The sequence below is a fragment of the Ruditapes philippinarum genome, unplaced genomic scaffold (genome assembly GCF_026571515.1).
Source record: "Ruditapes philippinarum isolate M1 unplaced genomic scaffold, ASM2657151v2 ctg14506_1_1_1_1, whole genome shotgun sequence".
Classification (NCBI taxonomy): Eukaryota; Metazoa; Mollusca; class Bivalvia; order Venerida; family Veneridae; genus Ruditapes; species Ruditapes philippinarum.
Window position 1 is genome coordinate 1 of NW_026865912.1, and position 18,236 is coordinate 18,236.

The 18,236-nt window shown below is 32.7% G+C and overlaps 1 protein-coding gene across 1 annotated transcript; it reads right to left on the reverse strand.

Annotated features, from left to right (window-relative positions):
• Positions 1 to 720: 720 nt before the first annotated feature.
• LOC132730713 (uncharacterized) lies at positions 721 to 17,507 on the reverse strand (the record flags this gene model as incomplete). The annotated part of the gene is given in 9 exon segments (XM_060716690.1): positions 721 to 995; positions 1,658 to 1,759; positions 2,737 to 2,881; positions 4,338 to 4,546; positions 5,743 to 5,778; positions 11,780 to 11,885; positions 12,914 to 13,045; positions 14,033 to 14,196; positions 17,396 to 17,507. Coding segments are annotated over 9 exon segments (1,281 nt in total), but the record flags the coding sequence as incomplete, so codon positions are not given.
• Between the last annotated feature and the right edge of the window lie 729 nt (positions 17,508 to 18,236).

Here is an 18,236-nt window from a genome sequence, read left to right on the forward strand (position 1 = left end):
TTTTAAAAATTTAAAACGTTGATTATATGCAGATACACTGCACCGGTTTTTGTCGCCGTAATGCTTGAAATCTTAAACAAAATAGATAAATAAGTAAATTTTAGCATTTATCAACCATGATATCAATAATAAAAACATGAAGCATGGATTTAAATCATGATATCTACTATTAAATGCAGGATTGCAGTATTTACATTTCCAGTTGTATAACATTCAGCTAGCATTTATAAACGTATCAATCTGTTAAAAATATATATAACATTTTGATAATACATTATTTTGTAAAAACATTTCACCAGAAGAAGTTCTAAAAATTATAAAAAAGGAAACCTTAAAGGTAAAATATAAGATTTACAAGGTTCAATTTGACTAAGCCTGTTTATTCATGATATCGTCCACACCCGCTAGCGGCGGCTGAAGTAAGCATGCTTCAATATTCAAGCTCGAAAATTGAGAAATGTTGATTGAAAATCATCTGGTAATTATCATGTAAATTCTTCTTCCAAAACAAACATGTCATGCAAACTCATGCTAGCGTCCCCTTATATAGGCATTAGCTCCGCCATCAGTACCGATAGTGGTGGAACACTGACGGTGTGTCTCGTCGAAGTTGTTGAACAGAAGGATTATACTCTGATATACTGGAGTGTATATAAGCCGTTTATATAAGGCCATATAACCTGTCAACACTCTTTATAACTAATAATATAATATAGTTACCGTATCTGTGACGAGTATCCTGTTTACAATTCCACCTTTCATGTCAACCGTGTCCCTCTGGTCGTAATCTCCTCGTATAGTTATAACAGTGCTGTCTTCACTCGTAATTACAACAATCGATGCATTCAGGGACAAGCCAGCAATATCAATGGCGGGTATTAGAAATTGCTTCCCTAATGTTTCTACAGGGGGAACCTGGAGCAAAGTAGTTTCCAATGTTCCGCAGAAAACAGCTAAAGGTCTGTCGGATTTTACCAGATGGCTTGATCCAAGATCTGCAGCATTTAAAATTATTTAACTTCACTTACATTTTAAATGACATAAATAACCGTTTGAGTAACTCTGAGTACAAGTCGATTCAATCTACCTGGAACTATTATCTGCATAGTGTATATAGTAGGTTAAGCTGGAAACTGTTGTTTAGAAACAGTACACAGCACTGAGGGCTTCGTGGCGTTATAGTAACTGTCCAGTCAGCGCGCAAACATTCTGAAGCTGAAGGATCAATGTTTGGAGCATTCGGATCATTCGCTATAATGCTAAGAGGTCTGAAATACTGTTCCCTTTTTATAAATTATACCGCATTTTATAAGAAATTATCGTGAATCGTGATTAATATTAAACAGACAATTTCTATAAACTAACAGTGGTTGGTATAATCAGGATTATTAAATGCGGTCTTGAAAATTTGTTTCATTTTTTAATCTTTTGTTGTTGTTGTTGTTGTTGTTGGTAATAACATTCTGTGTGCTCTGTTTTGAAATTAGATAGATCATTGACATTGCAAACCATTTGACACATAAAATTTAATTATTGTTACAGTGGTAGGTAGAACTGACTATAAAATTTGCCCTGCACTAGTATTTAATTATAATATAAAATTATAAGTAAGTAAGGAAACATGTATGTATATTTTATAAGTTTTAAACCTAAGTACCATCATATTCTTGCTGTTGCACCTCTGTGTTTACATCAACGAGAACGTGACCAGCATTTGTTTGTGCATCGTGTCCAATGGTGTATATGTCACAAAAAGTAGCTAAAAAATAATGGTCAAATTTGTTCAATACAACATGTACAATAGTGACATGAACTATAAAATCTTTAATTAATATATTTTGGTGGGTAGAGTAACATGCAATATATAAAGTAAAGGTTGTTTAAATACTTAAGCTCAATGAATGAATAATCGTGATGTGACAACAGTAATGCCAAAACAATTATTTAATCGAGAACCTTTGAATACAAAGGTATTATAACAGAAAATTACAGAACTTGTCTTAGATGCTTCACTAGATCTGTACTTTATTTTTTGTTTTGTTCATTTTTTTGCAGATGAACCCGGGCCTCTACGGAGTTTTTAGCTAATTTCATGGCAAACAAATGGAATTTTAGGAACACCATCTTGGAGGTTACTTAAGCTAAAATAAATAAGCAACTAATTAGAATACTCTTTCAATACTTTCTTATTTTATACTCTTAGATATAATCAATATCTATTTGATATATATAATTATAGTTTACAGATTTATAGGTGTTTCATCTTGTGTTACCAGTAAATTGTATTTGTTTGTTTATTTTTAATTGACACTTTTATTATTTTATTTGTATAATGGATTATCTATTAAGCCATTTGTTTATTTGTTTGATTGATCGGGCTTTAAGCCACATCAACACAGTATATGTCATATGGCGACTTCCCAACTTTACTGGTGGAGGAAGACCTCAGGTGCCCTTCCGTGCATTATTTCAGGCACGAACGGGCACCTGAGTAGAACCACCGACGTTCCGTAAACTAGCTGGATTAAGTTAAGTTGTAACTGTTTATTTATTTACGAAGAATATTCAATATCAACAGGAACTGAGCTGAAATAAGAGAGCGAAAACAATCCCTAAAGAAATGCAACAATCACATAACATGTGATCAGAACAAACGTGCCGAGGGGCAGGTCGATGTGGCTCTAAATATTGACAAAATTGGCTCAAGCGCCGAACGAGTAGAGGAATGATTCATACCTAGTGTTGCTTGACTGTGTTTGTAAATGTGATAAGATGTACCAAGGATATCTGTTGGATAGATTGGACCTTTTGAATCTTTTCCCGGTACAGTTGATCTATAAAGATAGACGGATATCTCCCCACCTGTAGCAGTTAGTGTTATCTGCAATTGTACACATTGAACATTATTTCAAGTAAAGTTGTAACTACTATAAAAGAGAATAACGGAATCCCTATAGAACGGCTAAAACGACAAATTGAAAATGTTGCATGATCGGTTTGATTGAGCCTGTTCATGGACGGTAATGGCAAGTGAAAGTAATGTTACCGTTCATGCCCACTAGCAAGGATTAAGCATTATTCAACATTTAACATTTAAACAAACGTGTAAGTTTAAGGTATTAGAGGTATAAATAATATTGTTTCAAAAGTCATTTAAATTTATTAAATGACACTTTATCATATTCTTGACACAAGTACAAGAACAACAAACGTTTACCATCTTGCTTGAAAATATTGACAATTTAAGTTACAATAAGAGTAATATTAAAGAACAACAAATATTTTTTATCAGTAAAAATTAGTTTTATTTCTTTTTAATTTAAATTTAGAAATGGTATAAAACAACCAAATGAAATAGAAAAAAAACACAGAATCCGTAAAGACTTCCCAAAACAAAATAAATGAACTTTTTGCAGGCTTGATGTGATTGAGCTTCTTCGAGGGTGGTACTGGAAAGTGATTGCTAGTTACCACCCTAGCACCGATTTAACAGAATTTATTATTTAAACAAGACAATGGTGAATTTTTGTATTCAGAAACATCTGCAGATGTCTTCATACGTAGGTTATCACGGAACCTTCACGTTCGTGACATAGCGACCCATGTAAAATGCGTGTGCCCTAAACGAAAAAAAAAAACAATTGGCGGAACTAAATAAAATGGAATTTTAAAAGGATTAGGGGTATGAAGCTTGCATATCACTTTAAAATCAGGCCATACATCCTAAGCTTGATTTTACAGTATTCAAGTAAGAATACTCGAACTAGTCATTTAGAATAGGTTCGAAAAGAAGGAACTAAAATACCACACACATGCACACACAGCAATTACGTTGCGTTGAACGATCTATAAGGATCATAAATATAACATCTTTAATTAATTAAATGTGCGGGTGGCGTTTTACGTCATCTGTACGGCAAAATAAAGCTGATGTGAGAGCGGAAAAGTGAAAAAAAACGAAATATTAAAGAACGCCCAAAACGACAAAACTGATAATATAATAGGGTTGGTTTAGAAATAAAAACAAGCAAACCAAAGGCAAACAAATTTAAAATAAAAAAGTCGATTTAAACAGGAATTAATCAAACGCAAAAAGGTGGTTTTATAAACAAATGATGATTATCAAGATGTAATAAATCTGAACAATTGCACCAAACAAAATATGTGAGTTTTACCATCTCAATTTTGAAAATATAAAAAATCTTAAATTGTATTACTACTTTTCCCTCATTTAACACTAAAACGTAGATATTAATTTGCAAATGTAACTTTATAGCAACATAACAATTTTGGGGATAAAAGCTTTACTATATTTGCCTACAAAACATTGAACTCACTTTGTTATAGGTAGCTTCTGTAATATCTGTGTTATATATTTGCTTCGTTTCATTTGCCAGCATTTCTATTGGAGTAAGAGAACTAGATACGTCTAGTTGGATCTTGACTGTACCATTTAAATCTCCTCTCGTTGACAGCATTGCAATGAACCCATTGTCAGTGTTATGAACAGGGAGAATGAAGTTTGAACCTTGCGTGTCCGGAGCACCTAAAATAATGTTAACATTCATTTCAATATGTCAAATTGCAATAGCATCAACATCATCAAAGTCGTCATAAACATTATCACAATTATCATCACAATCATTCTCATAATCGTTATCATTGTCATTATCATCATATACAGTTATCATCGGATTCATCGAGTAATAATTATCTTGACATTTTATTTGCCGTCAACATTAGAGGTATATTCAGTTGTGGCATAAAAACCTGGCACCGAGCTCACAACCACTATTATCGCCGTAGTCCTAGTCTTTGTTGTCTTCACCTATCTTTGCCGTCGATACCGTTGAAGATATGGAAAAGTGCATTTATTTTGATACTTGAAAGTGTCTAAGATCATATATTTATGTTTGCATCTCTTTTTCACAAGTTTTAACGATTACATCATTCCATTGGTATAACGTACTTGTTTGTGACTTTTAAATATGTACATGTCATCAGTTGATATTAAACTTTTAATTTATAAATGATATCTGCAGATTACTTGATGTTCATTTGTAAACAATATACATGTAATGCTATGATAACTTTCAATTGTATCAGCTGCTGTAGTTTTAAAGCGGCCTTCAGCATTTATTTTTTTTGTTCGTTTGAAAAATCCTGTGTTGTTTCAAACTTAGTATTTCAATAATTATATCTTTGGAATGTGCATCATGTCCCTGATATGCTGTCTTCAAAACAGCGTCCCGAGAGCTATTTATAGGGCACCAGTGACGTTCCTTTCTAAAAATAGAAGATCGGGAAAGGAATCGTCCGCATATAGAGAGCGGACCGGTAGATTAAAAGGATCGAAGGGTTTTATTATTGTTTATTATTTTATCGATGGCCACCTTAATTCGTTTGATAAGACAATTATATATAACGATTTATCTAAAAAAATATTTCAATCTAAGAAAAGCTTAAGACCGCTTTAATACAGCTAGATTTATCCCGCAACTTTGCAAATTGCATCTACAGGAACATAAATGATTTTTACGTCCTGTCAAATGTGCTGAAATGAGAATTACCTCATTTAATATTTATGTATATCATTTTATATGTCAAATCCATTTACTGACATGTTAATGTTTGTATGTAAATGAACAATTAGATTAAGCAACATTTTATGTTTCCATATATATTAGATACTTGTAATACTGTACAGTTATGTAAAAAAGAAGTTGAACTGATATACATTACCTTGAATTATTTTCTTGCAGTCCTTTTCCGGTAAAACTTAATTAATAAAAGACAGTTTTCAATTTATTTTAAACAAATATAAAAGGGACTCCATTAGGGCTTTCTGACACGACGGGACTAAAAATATATTTTTCAGAATAATGTTCAATTTGATAGAAGTCTACATCATGAACTTGTTTACAAAATTTCAGATCAATCGCACTCAGTTTTTGTAGAATAATTATTCTAATTGCGAAGAAACTACTACCCAAAATTGCAACGCTTTTCACTCAAATTGGACTAAGATTAGTTCAGAAATACGTTTTTCAATTTATTTTTAAATATATCCTTAAAAATCTATCTTTAGCATATCTTTGTTTGTAAATGTCGCAGATGATCTATGTAGAAATTATTTTAACCTCAGTAAACCTCAGTGGAGTTCCTTTAAGTATAGGTTAGTGTTTAATAATATGCATTAACAAAAATAATTGGTCAAGCCTGCCGCAGGCAGGCGACCAATTATTTTTGTTAATGCATATTATTAAACATTAACCTATTTAATGATCAACATTATTTTTTCCACCAAAAACAAGACATTTCTCTAAATCACGATAGCTCCGCCCTTTCCCTCTACAAGATGTCTACACCTTGTCAAGTTACTAACATATCACATTTAGAAAAGCTAAATAAATGACCTTTTCAACATATAATCAGGCACAATTTTTACTGAAATGTCACAGAATTTATACCTTTATCTACAGTAAGACTATCATGTTTCTATAAAATATCTGGAAAAAAAAACAGCGAGGAAAACGATGCAATTAGGTAAAAAAAAACAATGGAGTTAATGAAATGTGTACATCCTTTTAAAATAAATGGAAAATGTGAAAAAAATACATTAGAGATTATTAATTGATACAAATCCGTTTTTAGCTTCAAGTTATTCACTAACATTTAAAATCCCTATTGATTTGCTCATTTGAAAAACAGTTCTTTTTCAGTGTGAAGGGGGTCCATTTAAAATGACTTTTCCAGCCAAAAAATGTAATCATTGTATTCTTGATAATGCAGTTCATTCCTATTAGGTGGAAGAAAATAATGATTCGTTTACTTTTTCTAGAAAATATAAAGTTTAAAACAGTCAGCAATTTATAACAGACATTTTTCTTAGAGTTAAAAGGATTTAAAAAAGTTACTATGTAATCGTTTGTCTCTGCCTGCCCCACATGTATTAGTGGGGCGGGAAATTGAGAAAATAGTGCAAATTGTGATACAAGCATGAAACTTTCAGGAAATCATCTTTAGACCATGTAGATTTCAAAAATGAAGTGGGCCCAAAAATATCTCTGCTCATTCAAGATGGCTGCCATTTTCAAAATGTCCGCCATATAAATTTGACGTACATTCTAGCTCATTCATTCCATTTTTTTTGTACAGACCTTTAACTAACACCTTAAGCATGCATATACTTTCTCCTTTTCAAAAATTTTAATCTTACAAAATATTTCTTTCATACTTCTTCCAAATCCAAGATGGCGTCCAATATGGCAGTCGATTTTGTGCAAAACTGTTATATCATTTTTATAGTATAATTTGTTGCACAAATTATGTTTATTATGACAAAAAAGTGTTTAAACATATCAGAGATAATCAAATTATATGTTAATCTCCATAAAAGTAAACATTTTAAAAGTTTTTGTCTAAAAATATCTTTATAAAAGATCAAGAAAAAATTCCAATTTTTTCATATTTTTCAAATTTTATTTTCTCAAGTAATGTACAAAGTTAAAAAAGTTACTTTATATCTTAAACTGTATTTGACATTCCATTAATATCACGTGTTTATTGTAAAGAATGTAAGAAAAACATTAAATCTGTAGGTTTTATATTTTGTGAAAGTGGGTGGGGTAATTTTATATGATAATTGTAAAAGAAAAAACAACAGAAAATCTACATAGCCAAGTTCATTCTTTTTCTTTGCCTTTTTACTTTTCTATGAATTCTTATGCAAATGTCCCAACTTAAAAAGTACTTTTTATTGGATGAAAGTAATTTTTTCTTCCTTCGGGCCATTTGGTGGGTGAGCAATAAATGCACATACAAACATGTGTATACATTCAGTTATTAAATTTGGTTGCATGATAATTCTTGTTTCAATATATTTGATATCATATTTTAATTGTTAATTGTAAAGACATATAAGAAGACAATAAATCAACTAAACGTGCTTAAAATAGCAAACATGTACATGAATGTAAGGTATAAAGGTAGTCCATAAACGCATATTTTTGACTCCTCCACAATTTTATATTTATAATATAAACATGGCTTAAAAGCCATCAAAATGTATGTAATGTGAAACATATATATCAATGATATGGCCTGGCCTGCATGCAACTTTTTGAAAAGTTAAGATACAAACTAAGTGTATTTCCTAAAGTAATCATATCTTATTTTTTTCTTTCAATAAGAGGGTAATGATGACCCTGGATCACTCACCTAAGATCATTGTTGGAAAAAAGGTAACAAGATCATTTTTGGAGTGTCATTTATGTCATAACACGCATTATTTGTGTCATAATTGAATCCGGTTGCTTTTAAAGAAACATGCTAAATATCTGCTTTCATTTTTCATTCACACGAGAGGACTTTAATAACCATATTTATATACGAGTCCATATAAACTTAGTGACCTTTAGTGTTTGGTTAATTTGGACCATGTTGTCCATGATATATCATTATTATAACATAATTATGATGATACATGATTAATGTATATGCATCGGATACTGTAGGTTAAGAGAAAACAGACTTATTACAGTAGTCTTTGTAAATTAAGTGATACCATTGCAAAACTATTTTAGACTGCAGTAGCATCATACAAATTTATGCATGTTATATCAGTCTACATCCCAAATATCTTAGTTCAAGTCATTATATTTTAACACTAGATGTTTTTAATGTGTTTTCCTATACAAGTCTGTGAACCCAGGTGGCTCTATGAGCACGATTCATTAAATGTGTTAATAAAGACTCCAGGTGGTGCTACATGTGCATGCAAGCTTAGTACCTGTGCTCTATGCATTTTGATTTTTGAGAAGATTTTTTATATTGCATGTACACTTAATGATCCAAAAGTGTTTTATGTAACTTTTAAAGAGGTCTTCTTTACTTGGCAAGGTTATATTTTGACTATCTAAGCTCTAGGCATTTCAGTTTGTTTGTTTGTTGATTTTTTTTTAATAACAACAACAAGAAAACAACTTCAATGCGATTCCCTACAGAAGTCTTTAAAAACTGTGTTCCTCGTGAGGGCCTTTAAATCATGCTCCTGCAGTACAAAATGGCTTTCCCTGTCACTTAGTTTACATTGACTTATATATTAAAATTCTTCTCCGAAATTGTGTGCACAGAGAAGAGAAAATATCGTATATCATAACATTGTGATGCTATATATAAAGATTATAAACTATTGGCATAGGGTCAAAATCACTTAGTTTACATGGAATCTTATTGGAATATAGTTATATTAGTCTTCTTGTAGTTCTGAGAGCCTAGTTATTGGACATGATTCTTTTTAAATTGTTTATAAATCATGACTGGTGAAAAAAAGATACCCCTTATATGATTTTAGCATTCTTCAGTATAAAAGAATTATAGACCTTTTCCAGCATTGGGTCTTAGGCGCGTGATCTAGGGTCAACAATTCTCTCTTGTTTAATGGGAAAAATAAAGTATTTATTTTATATTCCAAAGTATAAGCTATGTTTGTTATGTGGGTCAAGCGGTTTTATTGATACCTATTTTAGCACACCTAGTCGTTAGATAATATGATGTATCAGTCGCCTAAATTTTTGTTTCTTTTGAAAATATCATGTCTACATAAGTTATTAGAAATGGACGGTACTAATTCAATTATACTTGGTTAAAATGATGTGCAAGTAAATATACATTTGAATCATTCTGTTACAAGCTTTTAGAAAGACTAAAGATGTGCAAGTAAATATTACTTTGACTCATTCTGTTACAAGCTTTTAGAAAGACTAAATTGTGCAGGAAATAATTGTATTCATAAATAGACAACATTTCACTCAGGTCCAGGCATGATTTTATCTAACATATGGTTCGTTGATGAATATTCAGTCTTCTTTCTGTACAATTATTAAATTATATTAAGAATATTGAAACAACTTATATCATGCAAACATTTAATAACTGAATGTATACATATGATTGTATCTGCATTTATTGATATTTTAGTACACCCTCTAGACCTGAAGGAAAACAAAAATACCTTAATACAATAAAATACCTTTACAGTGAATATGTGCATAAGAATTCTTAAAAAACGTTATTTTGTACTACAATTGTCTGATAAATTTACCCCACCCACTTTTAATAAGTATAAAACCTTCACATTTTTGTTTGTTTTTGTTACAATTATACAATAAAACATAGTGTTGATTGAATATCAAATACACTTTAATAAACTATGTAACTTTTGGAAATTCGTACATAGACCTAGAAAACCATGTTAGAGAAAAATGCAAAAAATTGCACTTTTTCTTTGATTTTTTAAAGAGTTTTTTTTTGTACAAAAAAACTAAAAACATGACTTACAATGTAGTTAACCTAAAATTTGATTTTTTTTCTAATATATTTCAAAATTTTATATGGAAATACGCATACCTTGTGCAAAAAATTATACTACAAAAGAGATATATCAGTTTTCATTAAAATTGGCAGCCATATTGGACGCCATCTTAGATTCTGAAGAAATATGCAAGAGAAATTGCCTAAAGATTTAAATTTTTGAAAAGGGGAAACTATATGCAAGCTTTGGTATAAGTTTCAGGTCTGTACAAAAAATTGGAATGAATGAGCTATTATGTACATCAAATTTATATGGCGGCCATCTTGAAAATAGCGGCCATCTTGAATGAGCAGAGATATTTTCTGGCCCACTTCACTTTCGAAATCTACATGGTCTAAAGATAATTTCCTGAAAGTTTCATGCTTGTATCACAATTTGCACTATTTTGACAGCAGAGACCTTATTTCCCGCCCCACTATATTATGTATGTAATAAATCAATTGATTGTATCCTCACATTTAGAAACATCTGACCTCGACTATTTTTTTTTATGTTGGCATTGTTTTGCTAACCTTAACATTTTACAATTCAGAGTGTAAACCATACCTCTAACTCCTCCCTAATATAATGCATTATTGAAATTTGTTAGACTGCGGTTAGACGACAGATTAAGTGAATTTTATTTAGTTAGTACACATTAACCAAAGTTAGACTAAGCAGAAATTTGAAAAATACTATAATGTGATTGGACAAAAAATAATGTTGATCATTAACAAGTGAGTGTGGACTATGTACATTGTATATGATAATGAGGTAACATACTTTTCAAGAGTGCTAATATCGTTTACTTTGTATAATAATTATACTATTAACAGGAATCAATAGCCTATATCTACCTTAGTTACAAACAGAGAGCTATTACTTATATCTCATTCAATTTGATATTTGTCAATATTTCATCGAAGTGCACGAGACAAATAAACATGTATTTTCATTAACCGAAATAACTTGAATTGATTGTTGCCAAGTAGTTGTATCATAATAAAGTAAATTGTGTTAAAGCAATATCTTCTTTATTGACAAAATATCTTCCACAGATAATACGTAATTAAAGTGATTAATAAACTATTGTAATGCCAATTCATTTTTAATGACACAGTGGAAGTTAATCACTGTTACTAAACGTATAAACATGGGCAAATATATTTTGAATTAGAATGTTGTATTTTTGTTTGTTTGTTGGGTTTTAAGTCACACCGATACAGTATATGTGTCATATGACGACGTTCCAGCTTTTCTAGTGGAGGAACAACGAGTACGGAGTAAGTAACTTTAGCTTATGTAATAGAAGGAAGCATCCGGCAGTTTACAGCTGAACACACTGTAATAAAACTGTAATAATACTGTAATAAAACTGTAATAAAACTGGCACCAATCCATATATAATGTATTCTAAACACTTACATATTTCAAAAGTAGCTGATCTGCCGAGTGTTGACAACGTTAGTTTGTCATAGTCGTTCGCTAGTGGAATATTGTCATAGAAAATATACGTTGAGGCGGTCGTATGCTTAAAAGAAAAACAACGTATATTTTTTATAAGCTGTGAACAATGTGTGTTCATACTTTAATCTTTTCGACCCATTAAAGCGGCATATAGTGATTTTGCATTTACGCTACGTGTACATTTTTGTATTGTTTGTTCGTTGAATTGTTGGGTTTTTAGGTCGCACCAACATGCAAGGCGTCATATGACGAGTCTCCAGGTTTACTAATGGAGGAAGACCTCATGAGCTCCTCGAAACATTATTTCAGACACACGGGCACTTGAGTAGAACAACCGACGCTCTGTAAGCCAGCTGGATACTTTCCTCACATGAAAGAACCCAAAGTTCAAGGCGGGATTCGAACTCACAGTGGTGAGGGACAACATGTTTGATGTCAATGACCCTAACCACGCGGCTTAAACCTACAATTGAAATAGGCTTACATCACTTACATGTTCACACCGGGTCTTGAACAAATATTGACATCAAAAATAATTAACTAATTAATATATAATGTACCATGCAAAAATGCAGGAATATTTTTTTTGCGTTAAATGATCTCTATAATAAAAAGAAAATTTTAGTGCTTTCAAATTAGTAAAATTTATACTACAGTTTAACCTCAACAGAGCGGACTTCTGTAAAACAATTACCTCTTTAAAACAACTATTATGTCTTCTAAAAAGTAAACATTCACAATAAATTTAAGTATCACCCCTTAGTATACAACCAAACAAATCGTTGTTCTTCGGAAATAGCAAGGTATGCTTTTTTCTGAAATAAGTATAATTTCTTTAAAAGTAAACATTCACAATAAATTTAAGCATCACCCCTTAGCAAACAACCAAATAAAACCGTGTTCTTCAGAAATTGCCAGGTATGCTATTTTTCTGAAATAAGTAGTATTTCTTCTTTAAACGTTGTAAACATTCACAACAAAAATCAACACCTCTTGACAACTTCGAAAATCTTTTTTTGTCTCTCAAAAGGGGTTTCTGTTCACAGATTTCACTATATGTTATTTGTTAACAATTATTGTGATAAAGAATACCAAAGTTAAATGGTTGTTCCATTGCAGCATGTAAGACTGCGGTGCAGAGCAATTTGACACACTTTGTGTTTGTACTATCGCCTCTAAACAAAAGTCACCGCACAATTGTACAACGATAGCAGATATTGATATCTGAAACAAAGAAATGACGTCATCATGAATTACGTAAGAATTGGTGAATGATTGTTCAAGAATTCTTATCATTCTATGTTGATTGTGATGCAAAATATTAGGAGTACCTTAGTATTAAATGTTTGTAGGAGCACTTAAAGACATAAAACAATCGTTGTTTTTTATCTTTAAGTCAGACCGCCAATAATATGGTCATATTGAGCACTACTTCCGAACATTACTTGGTGGATGAAACTTTCGGTGACCCTTCATGTATATTTTCTTGCATATCAGACTGGTTAATTTTACCCATGCTAGAAATTTCATCTGGCATGGTGGTACTAGATAAGTCGGGTAGTATAGAATGGCGTCATTTTAGCGCATCTTAATGAATGAACGAATGACGTCATTTAGGCGTATTCAAGAATGAAAGTTCGTGCCTAGGATGGCGTCATTTCGCCGTTAAGAATACAATTGTAAATTCATAGCTTTTGAAAGGAAATACATGTAGTAAGAGATAAGTGACATTAATTTCCATGAACAATATGTTATTGAGGTAAACCATTTAAAATGTTTTAGAATATGGCAGAATATGCACGAAAAAAAAATTCACGTGTTTGCAATTCAGATCAGAATATTAGTATCTCGGGTTTCCGCCAATAGGCGACAACTCGTAAAGCTTCGTTACAGCCCAATAGTCGAGGTTCCCTTGGGACGGACGGATATTCTGATCCGAGCCGTAACATACGACAGATATTATTAATTAGGCACGAACTTGCAGCTTAGTAGAACTACCGTCCTTCTATAAGGTAGCTTCCTCACGTAAAATAAAACAAAGTCCTTGGCGAGATTTGAACCATGGCGGTGAATGGTTGGGGTACGACAGGATACAGGCAGGTTATTCCTTAATTATCCTGCTACAGAGGCCCCTACTTAAATACCTTGTAGCTCTGAATATGTTATTTAAAAATTGATAATCGACTATTCAATAATTGTTGTGTTACTTACCTCTATATTCATTGTTTGGGGAAGTTCTTTATCTATTTCAAGTCTTATCCTGGCAACATCGCAAGAAATTATATTAATTTTAACATAATTTGTTCCTTTTAATGTCATGGTCTTGTATGTTACGTTACCGCTTTCTTCATCCTGTGTCGACGTAAACACAGTCACTAAAATAAAAAAAAATCGTATACTAAAAACTGAAGGTCAGAAAAAATAATAGAAAATCACAACCTTAAAAACAGATACCAAAATACGTGTATATCAAAAGAAACATATAAAAATGTAAATGTATGTTAAAATAAAGTATTTGGTAGTAAATTCAAATAAGTGATCAAATACTGTCACAATAGCACCTTTTCTTATTTTAACTATATTTTGTAACTTTATCAGCCAAGTTCTGCCGTACCTCACTCATAAAGAACACGTTTTTAAATTCATATGTGAGCATGTTATACATAGAGGATATTAAATGAGTATGGATTCAATACTAAATTTATTGTACGAGTTGAATAAAATAATATTTTGCGAGCCTCTGGCGGGCATAATATTGTCTTATTCAGCGAGTTATATAAATTTAGTATTGAATCTACAAGAATGTACTAATCCATTTTTCGCATACCCAAAAATAACGACGGTTTACAGTAAAAAGGCGCCATTTTTCATCGTCTCGCCTATAGTTTAACGTTATCAACACGTCAAAAAGATTTTACACTATGACGTAAAAAGGGACGTCACTTCAGGTTACAACGTAAAACAACGGAAAAATATCGGTTTAACATTGTAACCATATTACTGACTTTTTAAAAAAATGAAAAACATGTCGAGAGATATTGACGTCAGGGTTAACATGTCATTAATTTAAGTGATTTTTCCATTATATTTAATAAAACAAATGGAATATTCAAATTTGGTGGGACATATTTTAGTATAATATCGTTTTTATTTAATTGCAATATTACCTCCTGCGCCGTGGTTTAAGTGAAAAACAAAGTAAGTACACATAATGTATACAGATTGCATATGATTGTATTACTACTCACACTACGATACCAAAACAAGGGCTGTCACAGACAGCTAAGGATTCTAGTTATAAACCACCTATTACATGTTAAGTTGGGTGGTAAAAACTTGACAAAGTTTGAATCCCAGCAGTGACCTTTAAATAAAACAAAGGAACCTGGGTCTTGTTCACAAATCATTGTCCATCTATGGTCACTTTATATTTTTTAAATAAAAATTGAAACATTCATGTATATGGAAGTTACAAAGCGGACACAACAACCACCACGCGAAGGAAAACGGGTCTTAAGGGCAACACATCATACATTTATGATTATTTCATATGTGAAATCAAAAAAATAGTTCTTTCAAGCATATTAGCTTCAGAGCAGACAAGACCATCTCTGCCTATATGTACGAGGGGAAGTCAGAAAATATCCGGACTTTTGACTCGTTCTCGAAAACCATTCAACATTTAAAAAAAAATCTTTCTACTCTTTTTCAAAATATTCTCCACCTACGTCTACGCACTTTTGCCATCTTCATGGGAGCTTTCGTATTCCCGCTGTGAACCATGACGTAGACCTATGTTTTAGGTACTGTGTAACAGCAGATATCAAAGCCGCCCTGGTCATTATATTTCTTTCCAGCAAGCAATTTTTTCAGTTCTGGAAACAAATAAAAGTCACAGGGGGCGAGGTCTGGGCTGTAAGGAGGGTGAGACAACAATTGCCATTTGTAAGAGTTGATAACCTCCACTGTAGCTGCGGCGGTATGGGAGGGGGCGTTATCGTTAAGAAGGAGGACATTTTTCTGTGCTAACCTTGCTCATGCCTAGGTGTTCGTGTAAAATCTTATGTGCCGATACCTTACCGATGCTAAACTTGTTGGCTACTTCCTCCAAAGTTACTCAACGATTTTTGTTGACAAAAGCTTTAACATTTGCTACCATTGTTGGTGTCACCGTCTCAGCTGGCCGCCCAGTCCTAGGCCTGTCACAAACACTTGTTTTGCCTTCACGAAACTGAGAAACCCAGTTGTAGAAGGTTGAACGTAATACACATTTATCAGAAAATCTTTTTTTAAGCCTCTGAAAGATGTGGCAGGGCTTATCACCTTCTGCAACCAGAAACTTCAGCGTTGTTCCTCTAACAAAGAGTCCATGATAGACGAAACACCTATCATATAGCAGAGGGCAAAATACTGTGTATATACAACTATCATTGAAAATAAACTGACCACGTTATTGGCGAATGAATGTAGTTTTCACCAATATATAATGTGTGTATATAGGTGCACGATAGGTGGAAAGAGAGGAACATGAAAAGTCCGGATATTTTCTGACCGTCCCTCGTATATTAACATAAAAATTGACAAAGTTTGAATCCCCACAGTGACCTTGATCTAAGACGTAGAAACCAGAGTCTTGTTCGCGGCACACCATACATCTATAATTATTTCATATATAAAAGAAAGATTACAATCCTTTCATGCATACTGAAGTTTCAGAGCCGAAATTACCACCACCGTCTATATATATATAACATAAAAAAGTTTCAACCCCCACAGTGATCTTGATCTTAGTGATAGAAACCCGAGTCTTGTTCGCGACACACCATACATCTATTGTTAATTTATATGTGAAAAAAAAACTACAATCCATTCATGAATACTGAAGTTTCAGAGAGGACACAACCACCACTTTCTATATTTTTAACCCATAAAAGGTTTAAACCCCAACAGTGACCTTGACCTTAGTGGTAGAAACCCGAGTCTACTTTGCGACACACCGTACATCTATAATTATTACATATGTGAAAGAAAAATTAAAATCCGTCCATGCATACTGAAGTTTAAGAGCGGAAACGACCACTACCTTCTATATTAATATAACATAAAATGACAAAGTTTGAACCCCACAGTGACCTTGACCTTAGTCGCAGAAACCCCAGTCTTCTTCGCGACACACCAAACATCTATAGTTATTTCATATATGAAAGAAAAAATAAAATCCTTTGATGCATACTGAAGATTCAGAGCGGCCAAAGCCTCCACTTTCTATATATATTTATATAACATAAAAAAATGACAAAGTTTGAACCCCCACAGTGACCTTGACCTTAGTGGTAGAAACCCGAGTCTTAATCGCGACACACCATACATCTATGGTTATTTCATGTGTGAAAGAAAAATTAAAATCCTTTCATGCATACTGAAGTTTCAGAGCGGACACGACCACCACTGTCTTTGTGTATAAAGCGGGACGGACAGACTGACAGACGGACTGAGAGACTGACAGACGGACGGTTTGATTTTAATATGCCACCCTTCGGGGGCATACAAAATGGCAAAGGTTTGTAAGCATACCAAGATCTTCAGCTATACAATTATCTTCATCAATATCACCGTCACAGTCATTATCCACATTATCTCCTGGTGATACAACAGATGGTACGCATGCCTGAAAATATGACGTCATAATATTTGAGTGAGACTATAAAAAACCAAACTCCACGCAGCGGTTTTTCCCCTGATCAGTACAGTTAAAGTAGCAAAGTGTGACGTAACCGCTGTGAGGAGTTTGACAAAAAAGTGTTGGATTTAACTTATTGTATCATAGTTTGGGGATCTTTCTGTTGAAAATGTGTCAGAGTTAAATCGTATACATATATATGCACAGTGCGTTAACTGGAGTGCAGGTATTAGTTACCCGCACTCCAGAGCATGCCCATTGATTGGCTCATTTTTGCTGAGGTTTACATATTGCGACGGCAGAGGAAGGGAAAGCGACAGAAATATCACATTCAGATGTTCGTTCATTGGTTCCTTTTTCCCGGGGTTTCATATTGTGACAACAGGGAACGTGTTTTTATGTTTGACTATGATACAAAAGAGAAAGAACATCAAAACACTCGGCAATCTGATTAATACTCGGGGGGCTACGCCCCCTCGTACAAATCAGATAGCCTCGTGTTTCGATGCTCTTTCAATTACACACAGGATTGGAGCAGATATCGTTATTAGAAAATATACAAATATCGTTTTTTCGTTGATTTTTATTTTTTTTTATTCATTATCGTACTGAAATCTGTAGATCGGTGTGAAAAGATGAATTAGACCTTTTAAAGATCATTCCGTTAGGTAAATAATCAAGATTTAAGCATTTTATCATTCAAGCGCCGTGTTCGGTATATGTCGGAATACGGTA